The following is a 26,931-nucleotide window of genomic DNA, read 5'->3' on the forward strand; positions in this document are numbered from 1 at the left end:
TTTTGTAAAGGAGGACTTTTAATATAGTATTTGATCATTTGTCATGCGGTTACAAAGTTCTATATTCTGTGACAAATATCTTTGGATCTACAGTGGCATTTTTTTCATAAAAACACTTCAGGTTAATCCAAGGCCATTGAGAGCTAAAAAAATATTTGGAGAAAAGGTTTTGTATTTAGGCAGATGGATTCAGACACTGATAGAAGTGTAAGACAAACAGCTGATGACTGCTACGCATGTAATACAAGACTGCTCAGTGCAAAAAGACTAAATGCACTAAAAGTGGTAAATGGCAATACAAAAAGCTTCAAACTGTTAAAAACAATCCTGATACCATCAACCTCCCTGCAGGAAAAGGGGGCACGCAAGAGGACCAAAAGGCAGTCAGAATGGCATGTATTAAATAAAAGTGGCGTTTTATGTAACCGACTATTTACAGGACGTTATCCCAATAGCAAGATACGAACTTTACAAATGGAACATAATAATAATTCAGCAGCAGTAGGCTTAGGGAGGCCAGCAGAGAGTAATGTGCAAATAAGTCATTGAAAGACTCCCCTGAAACTCCACCCAGGGCCACTTTTCTAAACAAATGCACTGAATTTAGGGATTTTACAGAAACTGAAAAAAAACCATACGCAGTCTCACTTGGTACAGACTGTCAGACACTAAAACAATGCCCTGGTAAAATTAAAGTTATTACAAAATAGCTGACTTATTGGGTTTAGCAAACGTAACCCAATCGGTAATGACCGTCAAACCAGTTATTCTATTGAAGTTAGAATTTTTGTAGTAATGTACCCCCATTCCCAATAATATGAGCGAATGCAGTTACCCAAAAGCTGCTATGGCAATACTATCAAGGGTCTGCAGGATCTTTACCAGCGTCCTCTGTTATGGCTACACCAGTGGTGTAAGGCTTACATGAAAAAAAGAATAATAATGGACGGAAGCATTAAGGATCCTCTATGATAAGTGAGGAGGAAAACAAATGAAGTCTTGTGGTTATATGTAAACTTGTATATGATATCTTTCGGATATGGAGGGTGAAAGACGACAATCCAACTGGCTTCCTTGTTTATGTGAAGGTCAAGCCGGCCTCATTGTACACCTTGAATACTTTCTCAATGGCATTGACATAGGCAGCAGTTCTGAGGTCCAATCCAAGGTTGTACTTCATGGCAGTGCGCATGATTTGCTGGAAGATAAAGTTATACATTTTAGCGAATATTAAAAAGTCAAATCTCCACTTTACACGGCAATGTCAATTTAATTCTAACATCTTATTAAATGATCATTCAGTCCAGCACTTCTAAGCAACCTAAACTTCCAATTTGAAGCTTTATTGTTAACGAGTTTGCTCCTATGCATCAAAAGTCCGAAATATAGTAACACAACCATGACAAAAAAAAAAACAACACAAAACCCTACCATTGTGTCTAGTTCTTTTATACAACAGTCACTGGTTAGAGACTACAAACAATGGTCAAAATATTCAGCAGCCATACTTTTCTCCAATGGTCCTCTACTTCTTGGTAATGTATATTTGTTACGTTCGCAAGATGTAGAGGATAACTTGGAGTATGAAGCAGGATCAGATTATCCAGTTTGTATTTGAACACCATGAAGAAACCGGCTCGAATAGGGGCAGTAATCAAAATCAATAGGACATTTTTAAAATGTAGACCACTGACAAAGTAGCCTTATTTTTAAATCTAGATATAACAAAGAAAAACAAAAGTCACTAAGGTAGACAAAAACGGTTGGCTCATTTGAAGCAAAGTATAGAAGTGTAGCTAAACGGTTGACAAGCTTCTGACATGCTAGAACGAAGCAGCTGAAGGTCTCGTGTGAGCGCTCAGCTGCTTCATTTCTGTTTGGCTGTTTCCAGAGATAAAATGTACCGATGTACAAACTCAATAAAGTCTATGAGCCCGTACTCAGATACATCAGCATTTCAAAAAAAGCCGAACAGACACGAAGCGGCTGAGCGCTCACAAACACTTCAGCTGCTGAGATTGGTGGGAGTCTCAGTGCTCGGACCCCCACCAATGCAAACTTCTGACATGTCACTATGACACGTCAAAAGTTTGTCAAATGTTTAGCTACACTTTAAGCGTATGGGCAGCTAAAGTCAAGTTCCCCCCTCCAAGACACTGAATGAAAAAGAAAATAGAGGTCCTCATGCTCTTTAAAATAATGAACCATTTTGACTTACTCTTGCAGATCGTTCCATGGTATATGCCAAGCCAGAGTGGACAATATCTTTTTCTGAAGCACCCTGCAGAGGAAATTAAGGCTTGTTAAATATAGGATTTAAAATCCTTTCTTGGAGTAGAAAATACTGGAATTATTCAAGTGGATAACAATGGTCAGTGTAAATTTCTCCTTGTTTACTGCTATACACTCAAAGTAGCATGCATGTTTGAGAAGGCTCTGATCTTCACACTTGTGTCAAGTCTTCATTTTGACAGATCCGCTAGGGATCCATTATAAAATAAATTTTAAGGCTGTGGACCTTTGCAGTGAATATTTTTGTATTGTTCATTTGCTTTCTAAAAGCAACTTTAACGGTTTTCTTTAAAAACGACCTACCGGTTGCTGCTGTAGAGTCTGTGCAGCTCCTTTAGATAACTGGCTGTGCTGCTTCTAGCTCAAATCAGTCAGTCTACATGTCCTAAGGCCTGACATATGCTCCCCCCTCACTTCGGTCTTCAAGATAGCAGCAAGGAGGGGGATGAGGTAATACACAGCAGGTCAGTGAGTGGAGAGGGGGAACACTTCCAAGTGTTCAGGGAGGGCAGATCACACAAGCTGTCCATAGCATAGATCAGGAGGAGAGCAGAGGTGGAAATCACACAGGCTATTAGTGTATAGAGAAAGCTGTGCTGATGCATTAAAGCTAGTGAGAGCAGCAGCATCATGGACACACAGACGTCACATCCAAAGTGTATTCCTGGGGGGGACATGGCCACATGAGAGAAGGATCTAGAACTGACGAAGGTTGCGAAACACGCGTTGGGCTGTTTTCTCCTGGTGTAAGGTCCAACCACCATCATGTCCACCACAGGTATACTTATTTGCAATTGTTTGTATTTTTGAGGATCACTGCCTCGAGTACTATACAGGCATAGTTTTACTAACATTTTTTGATTGATTGCCAGTGCTTGTAACGATTGTTATCTGTGGATCAACTAGGACTACGATGGTGTTATACCTGGCTGATTTTATATAAAATGTTTTTTATATGCCTATAGTACATATTTGTAGGGGGGTTGTTTGTGTAATTGTGAATTAATAAAAATTAAATTATATTTATTGATTAAATAAATGTGTATTTATGGAGACATTCTTTTGGTTTATTGTATATTGATATTTTTATGTCTTAACCACTTGAATTGCTAAAGAGATATATATAGGTTATAATATGAACCGGTTAACTGACCTGAATAGCGTGGTCTCCTCAATTCCAGCACTTTTTGGAAACCCCCTCCCTGTTCCAGAGATATGGCCCACTGACGTGTTGGGTCCCTATATGTTAATCTGCTGTAGTTAAAGAGGCTCTGTCACCAGATTTTGCAGCCCCTATCTGCTATTGCAGCAGATCGGCGCTGCAATGTAGATTACAGTAACATTTTTATTTTTAAAAAACGAGCTTTTTTGGCCAAGTTATGACCATTTTTGTATTTATGCAAATGAGGCTTGCAAAAGTCCAAGTAGGCGTGTTTAAAGTAAAAGTCCAAGTGGGCGTGTATTATGTGCGTACATCGGGGCGTTTTTACTACTTTTACTAGCTGGGCGTTCTGACGAGAAGTATCATCCACTTCTCTTCAGAACGCCCAGCTTCTGGCAGTGCAGACAGCGTGTTCTCGAGAGATCACGCTGTGTCGTCACTCACAGGTCCTGCATCGTGTCGGACGAGCGAGGACACATCGGCACCAGAGGCTACAGTTGATTCTGCAGCAGCATCAGCGTTTGCAGGTAAGTAGCTACATCGACTTACCTGCAAACGCCGATGCTGCTGCAGAATCAACTGTAGCCTCTGGTGCCGATGTGGCCGACACGATGCAGGACCTGTGAGTGACGACACAGCGTGATCTCTCGAGAACACGCTGTGTGTCTGCACTGTCAGAAGCTGGGCGTTCTGAAGAGAAGTGGATGATACTTCTCGTCAGAACGCCCAGCTAGTAAAAGTAGTAAAAACGCCCCGATGTACGCACATAATACACGCCCACTTGGACTTTTACTTTAAACACACCCACTTGGACTTTTGCAAGCCTCATTTGCATAAATACAAAAATGGTCATAACTTGGCCAAAAATGCTTGTTTTTTTTAAATAAAAACGTTACTGTAATCTACATTGCAGTGCCCATCTGCTGCAATAGCAGATAGGGGTTGCAAAATATGGTGACAGAGCCTCTTTAAACCAACCGGGTGGAGCTAGCTTTCCTGCTTCTGACGAATCGGCACAAAGCAGCTAAACCGCAGTTCACATTACTGTGGGGCATTAGCAGAAACGTCTGCAAACTAATCTGCTTCAATATACCCTTAAAAACACTACAGTTTATTGTGCACATTGATAGGACTGGTGATTTGGATCCACAGAATATTTATCATCACCAGGGTAAGGCACGCATATATATCTATTTATATTGATGTTGAAATATTTTATTTAATCAGATATATTCAATTTACTCTATAAATATCCTTAAATTCGGCACGTGTGAAAACTGTACTATATGGCAATTTAGCATTCCTAAAGATTATAATAGCACAACCGTAGAGGCACTTACAGATATTCTAGCCTGGAACTCCGCAGTAGGTACCACAGGAATGGCTCCACCATGTTTCCCAAACTTTCTCTCCAAGCTTTCCTGGACAGACACTGAAAATGACATATGAGACTTTAATACATTGGTTTTCCGTCTTGCATTCAGTCTATTAGAAAAACCAAATAGAAAATACATACTCAGTAAGTGGTAGTTCGAATCCCGCTCATATTTGAAGGTCAGCCTTCCATAGCTGACATGATTAAGATTCTTCAGCCACTCAAAGTAAGACACAGTAACACCGCCAGCATTCAGATACAAGTCCTAGGTGGAAAAAAGAATCATTTACTATATGCATTGCAAGCAGAGGCTGGTTAATCCTGATGGTAATGGCCTGTCTGGTCCTACAAATCTATTGATAAACTGCACAACTTTTTTCAATACAATAAATCGCTGGGTTACAGACCGTCCTCCAACTAAAAGGCCAACTAGCTGAATTCAGCCAAAATACCAAATACACCAGCTCTTGGATTACTTTAAAAGTTGTAATAATTCTAGCAAAATTAAAGTGCCATTATAACGGTGGTGTGCTGAGAAAGTGGTGTCAGAGATCCAGCAACAGAAATCTCAGCCATGTTAGAGAGGTTTCAGTGCTCAACGGTGAACCAAGACCTTGTCAATAGCGGAGATGCCAGTTATTATCATTAGATGTGGTCTTTAAAAAAAATGTGTTCTCACCACTGGTAGCCATGCAGGTATTTGTACTTTTTATGTAAAGGATTGGTACTGCAGCTAACCACAAAGTGCCATCTATTCTTAAATAAAATGCGTAATTAATGTTTAACCAGTCAGTGACCGCCAATACGGCTTTTCATGGTGGCCACTGACCGGCTTTATTATGATGGATACGCCTTTTCACGGCGCTGCATCAGAATAAACCAGCGCCGCCAGGAGCAGTTACAGCAGCCTGCCCTCCCCTCACAAAGGTAGCTGTGGGCTGGGAGAAGCTCTGCTCGAGCTGGCGGATTGAAATCTGGCCGTTTAACCCCATAGATGCGGTGCTCAATAGCAAACACTGCATCTAAGTGGTTTTGGAGGGGGCTCCCTCTCACCATGAGGCTTCTATGGCAGCTGGGGGTCTAACAAAAGACCCCAGGAGTGCCTCTAGTTAATGCCAGTTAGGCTAAGTACTGCAGTGTATTATAAAAGAGCATAGTGAAGTCTCCTAGTGTGACAAAAAAATTAATAAAAAATAAAATAAAAGTTTAATAAAAATCCAAAGTAAAAAAAAAACAAAACATTTTTTCCCCTTACAAAATGCTTTATTATGCAAAAACAAAAAAACATGAAAAAAAGACACATTTGGCATTGCGGCATCCGTAACGACCCCAACTATAAAGCTATTACTGTAATTAAACCCGATCGGAAACACTAAATAAAATGAAAGACCATGCCAGAAATGCGGTTTTCTGTTCATCCCGCCTTCAAAAAGGTTGTCCTGCAAAAGAAGAATTAAAAAAAGCCCCCATACTGCTGCATCGCCGGGGAAAAAAATAAATAGATGGCTCTTCAAATATGGAGACAGAAAAACAAATCATTCTGAAAAAAGTGTTTACTGTGTAATAGAAGTAAAATATAATAAAGCTAGATAAATTTGGTATCGTCACAATCGTAATTACCATGTGAATAAACCTGTATTTATACCAGGTGGTAAACGGCGTAAATTTAGGACTCAAAAAAAGTGGCGAAAAAGCTGTTTTTTCCTATTCCCCACAAAAAAGTTGATCACTAAAATACAACTTGTCCCGAAAAAACAAATCCATATACAGATATGTCGACGCAAAAACAAAGTTACAGCTCTCTGAACGAGACGATGGAAAAATGTAAAAAATAGCTTTATCATTAAGGCCTAAAATAGGATGGTCATTAAGGGGTTAAAGATACAAAAGACAAACATATGCAATGCCCACCCCTCTTGTAGCGCCAATATAAACGTGTCCTAGTATAAGTGGAGTGCGCCAATGCTTTGTCCATTTTACAAGGCGAAGCGGGAAATTTCAGCAATGATAAATAGAAGTGCTGGACTCGGATAAAAAAAAACCCCCAAAAAAACACTTTCCTTCTGGAAGTTTCTTTAACCCCTTAATGACCGGGCCTGACGAGGTCTTCATGACCAGCTACATATTTCAGTTTTTACCTCTGCCTTTCTTTTTATGTTTTCATTGACGTGGCTGTACGAGGCCTTGTTTTATGCGGGAGAAATAGTATATATTTTTTTCAGTTTGGGGGTAGAAAAAAAATAAATAGGATTTAAATGTAATATTTTTACAGTGTGAATATAGGAAAAAGCGATTCTTGGCATAGTTTCTTGTTTATTTTTTGTACAGTTCACGTTTCACGCTAAATAACCTGTTTGCTTAATTCTTCAGGTTATTACGGTCGTTTAGATCCCCAATATGGGTAGGTTTCTTTCTTTTTTTTTATTTAATGTAGGGACAAAAATATATTTTATGCAAAATTACTTTTTTTGGGACTTTATTTAGTTACTTTTTCTTAATCCCATTAACCCCTTCCCTACATATCCATACATCATAGGATAGGGGGAAGGATGGAACAGGCTCACGGAGTGAACCCGCTCCATACAATGCGGGTGTCAGCTGTTTGTTACAGCCAACACTTCAGAGTAACGAGCGGGATTACACTCTGGCGTGATCCCGCTCGTTTAACCCGTTAAATGCTCCGGTCAGTAGCTACCGTGGCACTTGAATCATTAGAAAGTGGGGGGGGCGCCCCCCGCTAGCAGCTCATTGCGCCCCCCGCTAGCAGCTCATTGCGCCTCCCACAATGCAATCGCGAGGTGGCGATGGTTGCTATGGCTGCTTGGGGGCCTAATTAAGGCCCCCAGGTCCGCCATCTTTGTGCTCCTACTAGGCCCTGCCTCTGGCAGGGCTTAATAGAAGCCTATCAGAAAGACCATATACTGCATACATTGCTATTGCAGCATACCGTGCAAGCAATCCAACAATCGCTGGTTGAAGTCCCCTAGGGGGGACTAATAGAAAAAGTAACGATTAGTAAAATAGTTTGTTTTTTTTATGTTAAAAAAGGATAATTAATTAAAAGTAAAAAAAAAAAAAATGGCTAAAAAAAATAAAAAATAAAATACATAAACATAATTGGTATTGCTGCATCCGTAAGTCTGAACTATTACAATATATCATTATTTAACCCGCACGGTGTACGCAGTAAAATAAATAAAGAAAGTACATGCCAGAATCTCTTTTTTGGTCGCCTCATCTCCCACAAAAAAAATTGAATAAGAAGTGATCAAAACATCTTATGTACCCCAAAATGGTATCATTAAAAGCTACAGCTTATCCGCAAAAAATCAGCCCTCACACCACTTAATCGATGGAAAAAAAAACCCAACAACTTATGGCTCTCAGAATTTGGAGACAAAATGTAATATTTTACACTTCTATATTTTACTACTTTTACAAGTAAAAAACGACAGATATATATTTGTTATTGCCGTAATCGTATTGACCCACAGAATAAAGTTAACATGTTGTTTTAATTGCACAGTGAATTTTCTACCCCACAAATAATTTTCCCCCCGTTTCCTAGTACATTATAAGGCACAATAAACGGTGCTACGAAAAACTACAACTCATCCCGCAAAAATCAAGCCCTCATAGGACTATATTGACGGAAAAAAAAAAAAAAAAAGTTATGGCTTTTGAACGGTGGGGAGGAAAAAACGAAAATGGAAGTCAGTTATTTTTACGACAGGAAGGGGTTTCCAGTGACGCGATCAAAGAGGGGAGCTCCCTTTGATCTTGCCGTCATGGACCGTGGCGATCAAAGGGTTAAACAGCTGGGGTCCGAATGTTTTCCAACCCCAGCTTTATTTAGATGGCTGCTCTAAGATCAGGAGTGGTTAGTTACAGCTCCTGCTTAGAGGATGAGCTCACAGGAGCGCTCATCAGCCTCATCTACAGCGACACCAAAAGACGTAGCTGTAGACTAAGCACCTACACTGCCTACCGTCAAAAGACGTGGGCGGTCATTAAGGGGTTAAACACATTAGGGGGGGGGGGGTCAACATTTCACACGATTACGTGTTTTGAACACTTGTTTTTAGCAAGAGATCCAAGCTATGGCTGACAGGTTTGTTCGAAACCTCATAAGCATCTGAAATGTGGACCTCTGACATCAGCCTGTTTCTAAGGAATCCTCAAGGATACTTTTTGTATCAAAGAATTGCAGGATTAATAATTTATCATTGCTGAAGGGATTAGTGTTTAACAAACCAAAAAAAACAAACAATGAATGGTCATCATATCCGTTATATAGATTGGGGGTCATTAATTAAAGGGTAACTAAGTGTTAAAACTTCTGACATATCATAGCGACACGTCCAAAGCTTTGATTGGCGGGGGTCCAAGCACCGAGACCCCACCAATCGTTAAAACGAAGCTGCAGAAGTGCTTGTGTGAGCGCTCAGCCTCGGTTTGGCTTATTCCGGAAAGCTGATGTATCAGAGTACAGGCCCATAGACTTTCTATTGAGCCCATATGCTGCTACATCGATTTCCGGAAAAATCTAAACGAAGCGACTGACTGTTTACACGAGCACTTCTGCCGCTTCGTTTTAGCGATTGGTGGGGTCTCAGGGCTCGGACCCCCACCAATCAAAACTTCTGACATGCCACTATGGAGTTTATCGAACATTTTGTTACCTTTTAAGTGTATCTTCTCAAATACTTACTGGAATCACCATGATATTTCTCTCAAGGAATATTTTATCAGCTTCCGGAGTTGTAGGACCATTGGCTCCCTCTGCAATAATCTTGACGGGAAAAAAAAAAAAAGTTAAGATCAGGTCTACACTAAATTATGCTATTCAAATGTAATGACTTGACTGTACCTTTGCTTTAATTTTGTGTGCATTAGACTTTGTCAGCTGCTTCTCACTGGCTGCTGGGATGAGGATGTCGCAGTCCGCTTCCAAGATGTTTCCATCATATGGCTGGGCCTTGGGGAACCCAACAATTGTTCCATGTTGCTGGTGAAGATAATAGAAGAGTGAAGAAATAACAGAGGAGAACGCAGCCCAGCCATGTATTACGGCCTGCCCGTGCCGTAATTACGGCCTGAAATAGGACATGTTCCATATTTTTCAATGGCCCGGGAACCTTCCCGTACGCAAAACGGGAAGGTAACCGTGGCCAATAGAAGTCTATAAGCCCGTAATTGCGGTCGTGTGAATGGGGCGTATAGGAACGGTAAGGTGTCTCCAGTTTGGTTGCTATGAACAAGGACATTTTGAAACCAGTCTAAGATCACACTGCCACCTTGTGGCAACATTATTTTAACTCATTTTTAACCTGAGAACTCAAAAACAATAGATCTTCTAACTATTTTAACATGTTATTTGTAGAGTTCTTTCTTACAAAAGGGGTTGGTCAACACCACAAACGAATTACCGCCTGAGATAATTACAGGCACTGAGCCCCACCGATTAGCTCAACTTTACTATTCACTGCTCTAGTCTGATTAATATACACTAAGAAATAACAGGAGTTAGAAGGGGTTCCCATTTTATTCAAATAGATAGTCCTGGCAATTAATCGAAAAAAAATAAAAAATTCAGTGCAATTAATATTCATCTTGCAAGTTTCGTTTCTCTCAATTTTCTCCTGGTTTAAACAGTATCTGCATCTTCAGGAATCAGACAGTTAAATCCGATGGCAGAGCAGGGGACCTGATGACGGTGTATCGCCGGACACGAGGCAGTGACGTCATCGCGCCGCTCTGCTGCACAGACCAGAGGGATCTCCTCCACTAGTAGTTGGAACGGGGTTAGGAGAGTTTGTATATTATTTTTTATCGGACACTATTGGGGCTGTGTGGAGGGCATTTTACCGTGTGGAGGACAGTTATGGGGGCACTCTACTGTGTGGGGGCAGCTGTAGGGACACGATGTGTGGGGAGCACTATGGAGGCAATAAACTGTGGGGCAGTGTAAGGGCATATATTATATACAGTAGGCTCCGGGGATAAATATTTCAATGGCGTAGCATGCAAATAGGGGCATGGCCTAAATAGTTCATTAATCGTAATCGAGGCCACATGTTAGATTGATCGTGATTTTCATTTAGGTCATAATTGCACAGCCCTACAAATGAAGAATAATCACGGTTTAACCCCTTCCCCCTGCTGGCATTCTGGGCCCTAATGTCCAAGCCATTTTTTACATTTTTCCATTGTCACATTCGAAGAGCTGTAACTTTTTTATTTTTGCGTCGGCATAGCTGTATAAGGTCTTGTTTTTTGCGGGACGACTTGCAGTTTTTATTGGTACCATTTGAGAGTAGATGCGACTTTTTGATCACTTTCTATCACATTTTTTTTAAGTCAGGATTAACAGAAAACAGCAATTTTTCCATTGTTTTTTATTTTATTTTTTACGGCGTTCACAGTGCGGGTTAAATAATGTAACAGCGTTATAGTCGGGGTCGTTACGGACGCGGCGATACCAAATATGTGTAACGTTTTTGCTTTATTGTAGTTTTTTTTAATAGTAAAGCATTTTGTAAGGGGAAAAGCTGGGTTTTTCATTTTTTTTTTTTTCACTTTTTTTTTAACCCCTTCCCCCTGCTGGCATTCTGGGCCCTAATGTCCAAGCCATTTTTTAGATTTTTCCATTGTCACATTCGAAGAGCTGTAACTTTTTTATTTTTGCGTCGGCATAGCTGTATAAGGTCTTGTTTTTTGCGGGACGACTTGCAGTTTTTATTGGTACCATTTGAGAGTAGATGCGACTTTTTGATCACTTTCTATCACATTTTTTTTAAGTCAGGATTAACAGAAAACAGCAATTTTTCCATTGTTTTTTATTTTATTTTTTATGGCGTTCACCGTGCGGGTTAAATAATGTAACAGCTTTATAGTCGGGGTCGTTACGGACGCGGCGATACCAAATATGTGTAACTTTTTTGCTTTATTGTAGTTTTTTTTAATAGTAAAGCATTTTGTAAGGGGAAAAGCTGGGTTTTTCATTTTTTTTTTTTTCACTTTTTTTTTTAATTAACTTTATTAAACTTTTTTTACTTTTTTACTAGTCCCATTAGGGGACTTCCCTATCCTCCGATCGCTATTATAATACACTGCAATACTTTTGTATTGCAGTGTATTACTGCCTGTCCGTTTAAAACGGACAGGCATCTGCTAGGTCATGCCTGCGGCATGATCTAGCAGGCATTCGCTGCAGGCAGACCTGGGGGTCTTTATTAGACCCCCGGCTGCCATAGAAGACACAGACACTCGGCGATTTTATCGCCGGGTGTCAGTGAGATGAGAGGGAGCTCCCTCCCTCTCTGCAAAACCATTCAGATGCGGTGCTCGCTATTGTGCACCGCATCTGAAGGGTTAAACAGGTGAGATCGATACTAATATCGATCTCACCCGGCAGAGCAGGGACGCCCCCAGCCCTCAGCTGCTTCTGGCAGCTGAGAGCAGGGAGATTTCACGGCTCCCTGCTCTGTTTACTTTATTCTAATGCAGCGACGTAGTTTGGCGGCGCTCTAGAATAAAGCCCACTAATGACCGCCGTAAAAAGACGTATCGGCGGTCATTAAGGGGTTAAATTAACTTTATTAAACTTTTTTTACTTTTTTACTAGTCCCACTAGGGGACTTCCCTATCATCCGATCGCTATTATAATACACTGCAATACTTTTGTATTGCAGTGTATTACTGCCTGTCCGTTTAAAACGGACAGGCATCTGCTAGGTCATGCCTGCGGCATGATCTAGCAGGCATTCGCTGCAGGCAGACCTGGGGGTCTTTATTAGACCCCCGGCTGCCATAGAAGACACAGACACTCGGCGATTTTATCGCCGGGTGTCAGTGAGATGAGAGGGAGCTCCCTCCCTCTCTCCAAAACCATTCAGATGCGGTGCTCGCTATTGTGCACCGCATCTGAAGGGTTAAACAGGTGAGATCGATACTAATATCGATCTCACCCGGCAGAGCAGGGACGCTCCCAGCCCTCAGCTGCTTCTGGCAGCTGAGAGCAGGGAGATTTCACGGCTCCCTGCTCTGTTTACTTTATTCTAATGCAGCGACGTAGTTTGGCGGCGCTCTAGAATAAAGCCCACTAATGACCGCCGTAAAAAGACGTATCGGCGGTCATTAAGGGGTTAAAAGAAAAAAGTCCCAACTTTTTAATACTGTTCCAATTTATCAGTTTTAAGCAGATCGGGTTATCAGTAAGGCCCTATGCACACAAGTAAAAATGCCCGTAACTGCGGGCCGCAATTACAGACCCATTCAATTCTATTTAATACAGACTCCTCCTCCGTGTGTTTATGGGATGGCGGCCAGGCTGTGGAAATAATCCAAAAATGATGGAACATGTCCGTTCTTTTGCATTTTATGGGCCGTGCTCCCAAAGTTTGTATGGGCACACAGCCTGATAAATGCGGGCGGCAGTCGCGGGTCGTGATTACAGGCACGGCCGTGTGTATGGGGCCTAAATGAGTAAATTCTGCTCTCCACTGAAAGGTGGCCACGGCGGGAAGGGGTTACAGGGATTGGGTTTTATTTACATATAATTGGTACCCCCTTTTAACATCTGACGACACTCACCAGTTTGTAGTCTTCAAGCTCTTTAGGGTCAATGCCATCTGGATTCCAGATAGTTCCATCTATTTCACCAATGCCAACACATTTGGCACCAAAGCGATGAAGATAACGCATAGAATGTAAACCTACATTACCAAATCCCTGTAAAATATCAAAACTATTTAAATAATGTTATTAGTGCCGTAAAATAAAAATAAAAATAAAAAAAAAAGTCACAGAAAAAACAAATGAGGGAAAAAAATTAGTAGTTTCAAATGAACACCCAGAACATAACGCACAAATCTACACATTAGATTGAAAACTTCTCTAACCATTTACCTGAATAACAAATGTCTTATCACCAAAACCTGGGGTTATTCCCAGTTGGCTCATGTAGGAGGCCTCATTGATGAAGTTCTCTATGCCATGGAAGACACCTCGTCCTGTGGCTGACACGCGCCCGTGGATGCCCCCTTGGCTGATGGGTTTCCCAGTCACACAAGCATGTGCATTGATATCCTGTATGAATTAAAGAGAAACACCGGTTTGCTGGAATCAAATCTTGGAACACTTTGTGGAGTCCCACCCAAAGGATCAAGTTTAAAAGAACTCAAAAGGAAAGTCGTGCTCGGCAACAGAAATATGGTCGATAATGATTGGTTAGTAAAGAGGATGGTGGTAAAAAGCAAGGACATGAGGCTTACAAGAGGCGTATGCAGCACTCTTCTTTTAGGTTTTTCAGTCACTACAGAAAGGGCCATGGAAGAAAAAAAAAAAGAAAGAAGGGCACCAATTTTGGGCAGGTGTCTCCGATGTGTGTAGTTTCAGAAAATCATTAGGTAGAATGACAACCAAAGTTTGTTTCTTTTTCTTCGATAGTTGCATTTTAGCGATTTGTTGTAACAGAAACTGCTCCTATCCTGGTCGACACTATTGAATTATTCTTAGAAACTGATCGTAAAATTACATTTTGCTAGAATTGTTGGCAGAACAAAAGTGAATGTTATTTACTAATATAGGGCTAATCTTACCCTTTGGTTGACTATTAAGAATGCTGCACTGGGGTCATGGGTTCAAATAGAAGCATAACATGATGGGAAAACAATAAACCTATCAAATAGTATGTTTGAGATTGGAAATTTAGGCTGTCCCATGGGGGACTGGGGCTTTTGTGAGTGACGATCACTGTTCAGTTCTGCAGAAAATTTAGGCGCTTTATAAGGAGCAGAAAATAACGATTTTACATTTTTGAAACCGAAAAACCTGCCCTGCAAAAAAACCTGAGAAGTTTGCCTGCCCATTAAGGCCCTGTTTACAGAGTTTTTTTAAAAAAAGTTTGACGCAGAAGCCGCTTCTGAAAACGTGCCAAAAAACGGCCTGAAAATGCCTCCCATTGATTTTAATAGGAGGCGGATGATTTTTTTTCCCCGTGAGCGGAAAACCAGTCTCACGGGAAAAAGTGACATGCCCTATCTTCAGGCGTTTATGTCTCTGACCTCCCAGTGACATCAACGAGAGGCAGAGAAAGCGTTTTTCGATGCGTTCTTGCCCACAGCGCTCAATGGCCGCGGGCAAAAAATGTGGCAAACTGCGTGCAGGCAGATCAAAATCTGCCTCGAAAAAGAATATTCTGCATGCAAAAAAACCTCAGTGTGAACAGGGACTAATAGGGCTTAGATATTTGCGAGCAATAACTGCTGGTTGACTATGGGGCGGTGGTTACGCTTCCTGGACTCTACATGCATAACATGAGATATCAGGAAGAGGAGCCATCACCTCTATTGACATGTCTATTTTAGGATCTACTTGTATTCCCCATGAACTAATTGTGGGTCATTCCCCCATGTCAGGAGAGGTGACAGGTCCTTTAATACCAACCCTTCTCTAATAAACAACAATTCTATTCATGGCATCATTTTTAGCACTGCCAGACCGAAATATACAAAAGGCTCAGGAAAGAAAAAAAAATAAAAGAAAAATAATCACCGTGTGTCCAATCGTGTTGGCATAGGTGTCTGCGATCCATGACATCTCCCTCTCCCCAGTACTCATGTCAGGGGCAGGGACATCAATACCAGGCCCTACGGAGAAGAAGAAACATTTTAACGCACAATCACTAAAAAACAAGTAAAAACCACTGTAGAAAAAAAAAAAAAAAGCACAAAAACAGATTTGAGGGTTTCTGTTTTCTGTGCATGCAGCAATAAGGGCAGATGTAAATTATCAAAAACCAATATGTGACGGCATTAACGGAGGCTTTTTAAGGAAAAGCTTGTGTGCATTTTCAGAGTATAGAGTTTTTTGTTTTTTTTAAATGCGCACATACACCATCATTCTCCATAAAGCAAGCATGGGAACAATGAAATAATATAATGGTAGCGTAGCCACCTCAATGCTAGGACTGTTCCCCATTTCTTGGGATCAGTGAGGGTCCTAGCAGTACGACCTCAACCCTAGTCAATGTATTAAAAAAAGGTCTACTGGAAAAAAATTCTGGTCCATTTTATTTGGAGAATTTCTTGAAATATGGGAAAACCCCTTTATGCCTCATGGTTGCCTTTAGATCAGTATTGTGTCCGTTCAATGATCTTATAACAATCTTACAATTAACTATTCGAGTACCAACTTACCAATGAAGCCTTTCTTGGCAAGCTCTATGGTAAATCTTCTTGTAATTTTTTCAAGTTCTGCATCCTATTGCCCAGAAAACAGTAGCAAAGATAATGAATAGAATAAACAGAAAATTTATATACAAAAAAGAAAAATTAAAATATCTTACGGAGTAATTTTTAGTGTTTATTTTCACTCCAGCTTTGGCTCCTCCAAAAGGCACATCTGGAAAAGTTGAATTACACTTTTATTTACAATGCTTTCTATTTAACCCAGTTTCAAAGGTGCATTCAAAGTAACGCACGGGTGTCTATGGAAGGCCCATAATAGGTGCAGTATTTATTTCATCATTAATAGGTAGAAGCACAAAGAGAAGCTACTAAACCCTCAACAAAATTTGACACAACGGTACATCAGCTGGTAGTTGGGGGGGGGGGGCTAGTATGGAGTAGGCTCATGGGTTGCTCCTGTCCCATACGCCGCAGGTGTCAGCTGTATATTATAGCTGACACTTTAAACTGAATATAGTTAAATAAAACGGTATATGTTTTTGGGTCACCTTAGATTCCCAAAAAAATAAGATGGTGATAAAATCTTATGTACCCTAAAATAAAAAACGACAGCTTCCCCTGAAAAAACTAAAACAAGCGCTAACACAGCTCCATTGAATGAATAAGACCACAAGATTATGGCTCTCAGAACTCAGCGAAACAAAATAACATTTTTGTTGAAGTAGTAAATACACGACCCTCAAAGGGTTCACTTTGCTTTCACTTTTCATTTGGTATAGAAAATTCTGCCTGGAAAAATCAGCTCCAGTTTTTTTTTAAGTGGTTTTGCACCACACGCGTTTGCCACTTTTTTTTTTTAGCTATCTCTTTAACAGAAAGATTGAATAACCGCAAGCGTTTTTTGCCGAATGCGGCAAAAATCGCAACAAACGCGTCTCCCATTGATTTCAATGGGATATTTGGTGTTGAAAACGCCTCAAGATAGGGCATGTCGCTTTGTCCCACGAGACTTTTTGCTCGCAGTAAAAAAACACCTCCACCTCCCATTGAAATCAATGGGAGTCAATTTCAGCCGTTTTTTTCAAGGGCAAAAAAACCTCAGTGTGAACAGGGCCTAAAGCTGTTTTTCCCCATCTTAGACATTTATGGTATATCCACAGGATATGCCATAAAAGGCCAGTAGATGTGGGTCCCAATCTCTAGAACGAGGCCCCCTAAACCCCATTCTAGCTAACTCTGCTCCCGCTATCCGTTGGCCACATCCTGGTTAGGTGGTTGGTAGTTACAAAAATAGCCAAGCTCACTGAGCTATGCTGTTTCCGTAACTCCCATAGGAGTGAATGGGTACTACAGAAACAGAGTAGAACAGCGAGCTATGCTGTTGTCATAGCTACTGAGTTCTGGACACAGCATAGCACATAGTGCACTCCATTCACTTTCATGCAACCACTCGGCTGTCTCCGTCACCCGACCAGCTAACTAAGTGGCAGGAAGGCAGCGGAACCCAGTAAGCTAGAACAGGTTTTAGGTGGCCCCGTTATAGAGACGGGACCCGCATCGATCAGACTTTTATGGCATATCCTTTCTATACAATTAATTCTAGAGAGAATAGCCCCTTGCTGGCTGCTAGGGAAGGCTCTATACAGGGGGTGTGAAAAGTACTGCAGACATACATGGCATCAGGTCTTCCATGATAAAACTATAGCGTACATAATGGCACCACCTAATAGATCATCTGACACAAGGCCCAAAAAACAAGATGCTGGGAATAAAGCTTACCTACAACAGCACACTTGTACGTCATCAAAGACGCCAAAGCTTTCACCTCATCCACACTGACGTCAGTGCTGTAGCGAATACCTACAAGGAGGAGACAAACAATTACATGATGTAGACTTCAATTCCACAAATAAATCTATTAAAGAGAAACTAAAAATGCAAACTTTTATATTCCAGAGACATCACAAATTAGGATGGACGGAGTCTGGATGCTGAGACCCCCAACATTGCCAAAACGTAGAAGCAGAGGCGCTCAGCTGAGCATTATTCACCTTCAGCCCAAAACAGAACTCTGTCAGCCTGAAGATTCTCTATGTGAGCCGTCTCCAGCCTAACAAGGAGCGTTGATTGCGTTGTATAATGCGTTACTGACCATTACAAATAGTATAATAACAGATGCAAACAGATTACAACCCATTTGTAGCAGTTTTACATTGACCCCAATGATAAAAATATCCCATCCGCTAGACAACTTTTTTTGAATAGCAGGGAAAAAAAAATAAAGTCCTGTAGTCTGCACTTTTATCGCAGACAAAAAAAAATAAATGTTGACTATTAAAAATCCCATTAATTTCATTGCGCTTTTTAAAGGATCTGTTTATCTCTTATTCGGATCTAAAAACTGATCAGAGTAAGGCCTCATGCACACTAGCGTAAAAACGCCGTAATTACGAGACATAATTACAGGCCCATAGACTTCTATTGGCCACGGGTACCTTCCCGGATGCTTACGGGAAGTTGCCCGTGCCGCTGAAAAATATGGAACATGTCCTATTTCAGACCGCAATAACGGCACAGGCAGCCCATAGAAGTCTATGGGGCTCGGGTAATTACGGGTGGCTACGTGTGTGCACCTATAATTACGAGAGCGTTGCTAGGCAACGTCAGGGGATAGTCACTGTCCAGGGTGCTGAAAGAATTAAACTGATCAGCAGTACTTTCAGCACCCTGGACAGTGACTACCGCTGGAGTGAATAGCATTAAAAGTTAACTTACCCAGAACTCCCTGCTTCTTCCTCCAGTCCGGCCTCCCGGGATGACGTTTCATCCCATGTGACCGCTGCAGCCAATCACAGGCCACATGGACTGCCGCATCATCCAGGGAGGTCGGACTGGATGTCAAATGAGGGATGCGTCACCAAGACTATACTTATGAACTTTTTACTTTCAATCGCGGTGGAAATTCTGCCCGATAGGGCTGCCCCTTCTCTCTTTCCAGCACTGATAGAGAGAAGGGGCTGCCGATTGGTGCAGAGAAAACGGGTCCGTAAATACGGGTGGAATACGGGTGACACCGGACCCGTATTTACGAGAACGGGTACATAAATACTGGTGGAATACGTGTGACAAAGGACCCGAATTTTCACCAGTATTTACGGGAGGAAAAAAATATGTTCGTGTGCATGAGGCCCAAGGGTGTGTTCACATCAGCGTCGGACTTCCATTAACCAGTGCTGTTAGACCTTTCCCTCGAAGGAAACAATGAACGGAAAGGCAAATGGAAACCACAGCTTCCGTTTGCATTACCATTGATTTCAATGGTAATGTTTCTGTTGCAAATGGTTTCCGTTTTTTTTGTGGAAACAATAGCGGTCGATTGCGCTATTGTTTCTGCGAAAAAACAGAAAACCTTACGGAACAGAACCAAACCAAACCCATTTGAAGAGGATGCATTACCATTGAAATCAATCGTTATGCAAATGGAGGCTATTGGGGGTTTGTTTGCCTTTCCATTCATGGGTTCCTCTGACGGAAAGGTCTAACGGCAGCGATGAACGGAAGGCTGACGCTTACGTGGACAGGCCCTAACTGATTATACAACCCGAGTGTGAATTTAGACTTACTACTGTATATAGAATTATCTAAAACTACCGTTAGAGGAAAAAACTTTTAGAAAAGCAAGAACAGTGAGTCATAGGGTGATGACTCATAGGCACTTTTTTTTGTACACTAACATTTTCCGTTGAACAAGAAACTTGTTGGATTCAATCTGACCACTCCCTTAGAAATTAAATTAAAACAGAACTTCACCGCATTATTTCCATCACTAAGTGCCTGTTCTCTCTACACTACAGTTTTCCACAGCAGCCACGATACAGGGGAATCAGACTTTCTACATTGTAGAAGCCAAAACCAGGACTGGATCCTAAACACAGGGACAAAATAATGGAAAGATTTAGCTTCTCTTTGCATCCAGTCCTGATTTTGGCTTCAAAATACTAATACAAAATACTGCCCAAATCTGCAATGTGTGAATAAGGCCAGTGACAGTCACCCCTACCAGCATCCCGGCTTAAAGGGGTTATCTGGGGTCGTAACATTTTACTAACAGCTGCAAATGTCCTGCAGTTCAAAAAAGGCAACACTCCATCCGCCCTCCTAGGGATTGTTTACATGTAGGCATGTGACCACTGCAGCCAATCAGAGCATGTGTTGTATCCCTAGCGTGATGCCAGGAATAAAATTCATTTCCTGTTGAGCTCTGATTGGCTGCAGTGGTCACATGCTGCCTGCATGTAAACAATCCTCCCTAGGAAGGCGGCTGGGGTATTGCCTTTTTTTAATTCAGGAAATTTGAAGCCACTATTTAAAAAACGAAACAAAAAACACCCAAATAACTCTTTTACCCTTTCTCAGTAAATATGCAATGGCAGAAGGTCCCTAAGCCGTTAAAAGGAACCGGGTTTACATTACGGGCAGCATAATCAGGGCCAGACATGCGGATTACAGGCGTCTGTTACTTACGGAAGTGAAACTTATGGAGAACTTCCATACAGAGCACAGCCGGCGCTGCCAGGGAAGGGTCACAATCACCAGCTGCTGGTCCCACCCCTGACAGATTTCTGCACATGCACAGTAAGGCCGGGTTCCCATGTAGCGTAAACGCTGCGGAATGTCCACAACGGAAAGGTGTGCGGAAAATCTGCAGCATTTACAGTAGTGGCAAAGTGGATGATTCAGAAAATCTCATGCCCACACTGCGGGAAAAAAAAAAAAAGAAAGCCTAAACGTTAACTGAACTGTGGTGCGCAATTTAATTACGCAGCATGTCAATTTTCATAGTTTTTATTTTCCGTTGCGGGTTTTCCCCATTGAATTCAATGGGGATGCAATACCCACAATAAAAAGCCAAATGTTTTGCGACATATTTGCTGCGATTACACTGCAAAAAAAAAAAAAACATACTTCCCCAGAATGCCCTCCTTCCTGCAGCCTGGCCTCCTGGGATGCCATTTCATCCTATGTGACCGCTGCAGCCAATCACAGGCTGCAGTGTCACATGGCCTGCAACGTCATCGTAGGAGGCCGGACTAAGCACAGAGTAGACCGAGGGCTTAAGTATCAGCGCATTCTTCCGCAGCGGAAATTCTGTTCTAAAAATTGCACCACAATATGGTGAGATTTTTGGGACAGAATGTACTGCGGGTTCGAGGTCGGACTGATTTTTATGCAGTGTAACCGACCCGTGGAAACCCGGCCTAATAGGGAGAAGTCTGGCAAACAGAGGAACAAAGGTCTGCATTGTACCCTCCCTCTATTATTCCTCTTGGAAATTGATAAACTGGGTGTCACCATTCCCCTTGTTAATAGAGGGTGTAACTACAATTTGACACATCCAATCTCTGCTGACCAACTGTAGGGACATGTGCCATTGACCATTAGGACGGTATTGATCAAGTTGTCAATTTATACGTTTAGGGTAAATTCTCATGCAGATTTCTTGCAGGAATGTCCGGGTCTATACCCTTAGGTCTTGCTCACAGTGCAGCTTTTTCATGCATTTTTCAAGTCAAAACCAGAAACAGATCCAGGAGAGCGGATCTATGAGGCCTTTCTTTATATATTTCTTCTGTTTAATTCCTGGCTTTAAAAATAAGTGCAAAATCGCAGACTGCTTACTGGTTCTAGCATAAAGGGAATCTGTCAGCAGCTTTAAGGCCTCACACCTGCTGACAGATGGATATAGGGGAGGGAAGGCTTTGGAAACATAACTTTTGTCTCGGCCATGCAAGTTACATGACAGAGAAACCAATGTTTGATTCCCCCTTGGGCAAGTGCCGCCCTCCGCTCTAAGGGGCAGCTTTAACAGCCAATCAGGAGACTGCTAGAGCCGTCACTCGTAGCATAGGGGCAGGGCTGGCGGCGCGCAACACATGAGCACTTTCTCATCTTAGTGGGACTTGCAATGGTGAAGCTGGGGGGGGGGAATTCAAGTCCTGCGACCTAGACAAATCATTACTATCCGCTGCTTGCATAGCACCAACATGTGCTAGAGCGCTGTATAAGAAGCCCCAATGGGCCTCACTATCCAACGTCCTGACACTTCAGGGACATTTTCATAGAAAGCCAGTTAACCTATCAGTGTATTTAGAGAGTGGGAAGAAACAGGAAACCAACAATCACAGGGAGCTCTAAACTCCAAGCAGACGTTACCATTGGTCACCTTCAAGCACAGGACCTCGATGTGGTAAGGGGGTCACAAATATGAACGGTGTCCTTAAAAAGAGTTGGGCCCACAACAAAAATGTATCACCTATCTACAGTATGTGATAAACGTATGATTGCTGGGACCCCACCGATCACAAAAACCAGGGTCCCAGCCACCCACATCAATCTTAGACATGTGACACTCCATTCAAACGGGGAACACTGGTGATCAGCAGGTCCCAGCGATCATACTGATCACCTATTCTGTGGATAGGTAATAAATGTTTTTCGTGGGTCAACCCCTTTAAAAACTCAGAACTCTACATCAATTTCTGCGGTTATCCCCACCGCCCCCAAGATAAAGCGTCTAGTCTTCATTTATCCTAGCTCACTGAGAACTTCAAATACAGGTCATTGTAGGAAAAATAAAAATAATACAATTTCAGTGAAGTTGCTCGGGTATAAATAATGGCAGACAACAGTAAATGGACCCATGTACCATATGGACTCGCAGCTTCGGTCACCCTTCAAATGTTCTTTGTGGGGCATTTAGAGCCATCACGTGTCATCTGTAGGAAGTGTGCGCATTGCTTCTCACCCTACAGACTGTGACCTCGACAGCTGAGGACGGCAGAGCGGAGACTTGATGCCCGGCACTATCTGGATAATGCACCAGATCATATGTCCATATCATGGCTGTACATCGTGCGGTACCAGTCCAAAATAAACCCATGTGCAGCCGAACGCCCCGCAGTTACCCCAAGCCTATGGCCAGCAGCATGAATGGAAGACCCCCATTAGTATGTTAATCAATCCCCAGCCATTTGTTAGGATGGGGGTAGGGCAAAGAAACAAAGACAGCCAAGTTATTGTCTTACCCATAAGATTTTATAAAGGAGGGATCATCTCCGGAAGAACAATCACGGGGAATAATCCTAAGGAGTTACCAGATAGGAGAATAAACCGCACAGCTGTGTGATCCACGGTCAATAATACTGTGAATTTTACATATACATTTGGAACCTATAGACGAAAACTGAACTACACCAGCGACCAGTAAGCTCCTCCTGGCAGTACAACTTTCCAAAACCTCTGACAGGCAGAGGACAGGTCTACATGGAGCTGGAGACCATAGTATAACCCATCGGTTAGTGTTTAGGAGGTTCTGCAGCAGCTACGCCGCCAGGGGGCACTCACCTCCCTTGCAGGGTGTTCGGTGCTGGCTGTGCTGGGCCCTGTAGCCCTCCACCACCTCCCAGTCGCCGTTATCCCTCTTGATGGGGAAGCTGACGCTCAGGACGTGGTTACAGGGCTTGATGATCCGCAGGATGCCCTTCACCCGCTTCCGCTTCTGCTCCTCCGTCTCCCGGGTGCGTAAGTCCTCCACCAGCTTGTCCTCCACAATGCCAGCGCCCCGGTCAAAGAACCCCTCCACCATCTTAAAGAAGTTCGGGTCGTCCTCCAGGTCCACAGCATGACTGTAGCGGCGGAGGAGGAAAGGGGTGGCAGCAGCCGGTAGAGCTGTGTCGGCAGCGGAGGCCAGGACTCCGCCGCCACGGGACACAAATTCCCCCAGATAGCGATACATGGCTGCGGAGTTGTAGCTTTCAGGCGCCGGACAGAGGACAGGAGCTGAGGTGGGGCGAGCACTGCTGAGCAGCCGCCTATATAAGGTACGCCCAGAGCGCGATGCCGGGAGGGCGGGGGTACAACCTTCACTACGGCGAAGCGCGTGCACGCAGCGAGAGCGCGCAGGACATTCACATACGTACGCGGAAGGGGGGGGGAAGCGCGGCCACAACTGAGTGTTTTCAGACACTGCTGCGGTACAAAAGTGAACGCACGGCGACGTCTGGTTACAACTACCTCCCAATAATAATGCCACAGCTACGTGACCCGTTCATAATAAATCAGGAGGTCGGGCGACTTCTTATATAACAGTATGTGTAAGGGCTCATTTACACGAGCGTGTTATACGTCCGTGCAACGCGCGTGATTTTCACGCATGTCGCATGGACCTATATTAGTCTATGGGGCAGTGCAGACAGGTGCGTGATTTTTACTCAGCGTATGGGGGGATTCACACGAGCGTGTATTCGGTCCGTGCGGGCCGCGTGGTTTTCACGCGCCACGCATCGACCAATACAAGTCTATGGGGCAGTACAGACAGTCCGTGCTTTTTGCGCAGCGTTTGTTCGCTGCGTACAAAAAACGCGACAGGTTCAATAACTCGTGGGTGCGTGAAAACCACGCAGGTCGCACGGAAGCACTTCCGTGCGAACCGACTGAAACAGCGCACCAGCTGTCAAAAGGATGAATGTAAACAGAAAAGCACCACGTGCTTTTCTGTTTCCGAACATCCAAACGGAGTGTCTTTGAGATGAGCGAACCCGGACAAGCGAACCGAACTTCACCGGGTTCGGCCGAACTCGTTTTGGCCGAACCCGGCAAAAAAATGTCCGGTACGCGACGTCAGGACATAGTCAATGTCCAGGGTGCTGAAAGAGTTAAACTGTTTCAGCACCATGGACAGTGACTACCGATCCCAATAAACATGAACCTGTAAAAAAAAAACGAAGTTCTGACTTACCGATAACTCCCGGCTTCTTCCTCCAGTCTGACCTCCCGGGATGACAATTCAGTCCAAGTGACAGCTGCAGCCAATCACAGGCCAAGCACAGGCTGCAGCGGTCACATGGACTGCCGCGTCATCCAGGGAGGTGGGGCCCGATGTCAAGAGAGGCGCGTCACCAAGGACGCGTCACCAAGGCAACGGCCGGGAGGGCAGATCTCGGTAAGTACAAACTTTTTCTTTTTTTTTAACAGGTTGCTGTATATTGTGTTCGGCATTCACTGTCGAGGGTGCTGAAAGAGTTACTGCCGATCAGTTCGCTCTTTCAGCACCTTGGACAGTGACAGGCGTCGACTAGCCTCATCTCTATGATGGCGGCTGCACGAAAATCACGCAGCCGCGCATCATACACGGATGACACACGCAGCTGTCAAATGTTTTTTGCGCTCGCAAAATGCCGCGTTGTTTGCGCGCGCAAAAACGCAACATCCGTCTATCTGCCCTATGTCTGCTGCGAAAAACTCACGACATGTCCTATATTTGTGCGCTGTTCGCGCATCACGCACCCATTGAAGTCAATGGGTGCGTGAAAACCACGCATGGCACACGGAAGCACTTCCATGGGACGCGCGTGATTCGCGCAACAGCAGTGAAAAGGATGAATGTAAACAGAAAAGCACCACCTGCTTTTCTGTTTACAAATATCCAAACGGAGTGTCATAATGATGGCGGCTGTGTGAAATGCACGCAGCCATGCATCATATGGTGATGACACACGGACGCTCATGTAAACCCGGCCTAACTACATGTAATATCACTCATTGTGCAAGAGGGTCTACAGCCCAAGGCCTCATGCCCACTTCAGTTATTTTCTTCAGGGTGCCATCCGTTTTTTTTTTTTAACGGATAGCACACTGACCCATTCATTTCTATGGGACCATGCACACTTCCGTTATTTTTGTGGATCCTTTTTGCAAATAACGGCTGTTTCCGGTCCGGGGTTCCGTCTGAGGTTTCCGTCAGGTGAACCCCGCAACGGAAAGTCAAACTGAAACCACAGCTTCCGTTTCCGTCACCATTGATATCAATGGTGACGGAAACATTGCTAATGGTTTCCGTTCGTCACCAACCCGGCAGGTTTCCGTTGTAACGACGGAGTCAATAGTCGAGTCGACTCGGAACGGAAAGCCAACGCTGATGTGAACAGGCCCTTATACAACATGTCCTACTCCTATCCGTTTTTGAGGTTTCGTCTCACCCGTAGCCTATGGGTCCATCAAAATAACGGACCACACACAAAAGGCATCCGTTGCCAAGCAACGGCAGGGTGGACCAAATTTTCAGGCGTTCCCTGTGACATGACAAGTTAAGCTCAATTTTACTTCCTTTCCTTTTTTTGCGGACTATATAAAACGGACGACATACGGGAGCCCAACGGACGCAACATACGGAGGAGCGGATGCGAAGTGAAAACAATTATACGGATGTCAAAAAGGGGCACACGGATCAATTTTTTACGATGAAGGATGTGTGCGTGAGGCCCATGAGCAGTCATTTTTTATTTTTTTTATTTTAGTTATTTTTTTTCTGATCTGGAATTAAAGGGTTATTCCCAAGTTGATAAATGTAGCTAGGAAGCTTCCCCATGAAAAGTTAATAAGTTTTCTAATTACCTGTCCGTCGTCCAGCGATGTCGTTTTCTTGGGATTCTTGATTGAAGTTCACGTCGGTCCCTCTTTGTATCCTGCTCGTTGCCTAGGTTCCCGGCCACCGCTATTTACCTTTAGCGGTGGCCGCGCATTCGTAATGACATCCTCTGCGTCCGGAGCAGAGGATGTCATTTACTCGTGAACGTGCATCCCCTCGCATCTCGGCGCATGCGCAGGAGATGCCGAGGAAGACACCCGTCGCGTGGAGAAGTCTGCGCTCCAGTAAAGGTAAGTGTGTGTGTGTGTGTATGTATATCTGTGTGTTTGTGTATATCTGTGTGTGTTTGTATATATATGTGTGTGTTTGTTTGTGTAAATATGGGTGTGTGTGTGTGTGTGTGTGTATGTGTTTGTGTATATGTGTGTGTGTGTGTGTGTGTGTGTGTTTGTGTATATCTGTGTGTTTGTGTATATATGTTTGT

At 43.2% G+C, this 26,931-nt stretch overlaps 1 protein-coding gene across 2 annotated transcripts; it reads right to left on the reverse strand.

Moving 5' to 3' along the window:
* GLUD1 (glutamate dehydrogenase 1) lies at positions 1 to 26,497 on the reverse strand. Of its 2 annotated transcripts, none has more exons than XM_075841722.1 (13): positions 26,474 to 26,497; positions 17,801 to 17,881; positions 16,180 to 16,235; positions 16,031 to 16,094; positions 15,387 to 15,481; positions 13,740 to 13,919; positions 13,425 to 13,562; positions 9,700 to 9,837; positions 9,541 to 9,621; positions 4,971 to 5,094; positions 4,795 to 4,886; positions 2,219 to 2,281; positions 1 to 1,198 (listed from the first exon to the last, which is right to left on the reverse strand). In XM_075841722.1, exons 2-13 carry the CDS (start codon positions 17,823 to 17,825, stop codon positions 1,079 to 1,081), a joined length of 1,176 nt encoding a protein of 391 aa, XP_075697837.1. In that variant the 5' UTR covers positions 17,826 to 17,881; positions 26,474 to 26,497; the 3' UTR covers positions 1 to 1,078. The 2 variants fall into 2 exon arrangements, with proteins under 2 accessions (XP_075697837.1, XP_075697836.1); XM_075841721.1 differs by lacking the exon at positions 26,474 to 26,497 and adding an exon at positions 23,426 to 23,899.
* Between the last annotated feature and the right edge of the window lie 434 nt (positions 26,498 to 26,931).

This window comes from Rhinoderma darwinii, chromosome 11 (genome assembly GCF_050947455.1).
Source record: "Rhinoderma darwinii isolate aRhiDar2 chromosome 11, aRhiDar2.hap1, whole genome shotgun sequence".
Lineage (NCBI taxonomy): Eukaryota > Metazoa > Chordata > Amphibia > Anura > Rhinodermatidae > Rhinoderma > Rhinoderma darwinii.

Coding starts and splice junctions, on each gene's coding strand:
- GLUD1 (XM_075841721.1), bottom strand. CDS start 23,816: ATGTATCGCTATCTGGGGGAATTTGTGTCCCGTGGCGGCGGAGTCCTG. Junction 9,622..9,699: donor CACACAAAATTAAAGCAAAG/GTACAGTCAAGT, acceptor TTTCCCGTCAAG/ATTATTGCAGAGGGAGCCAA. Junction 5,095..9,540: donor GAAATATCATGGTGATTCCA/GTAAGTATTTGA, acceptor TTTTCCACCTAG/GACTTGTATCTGAATGCTGG.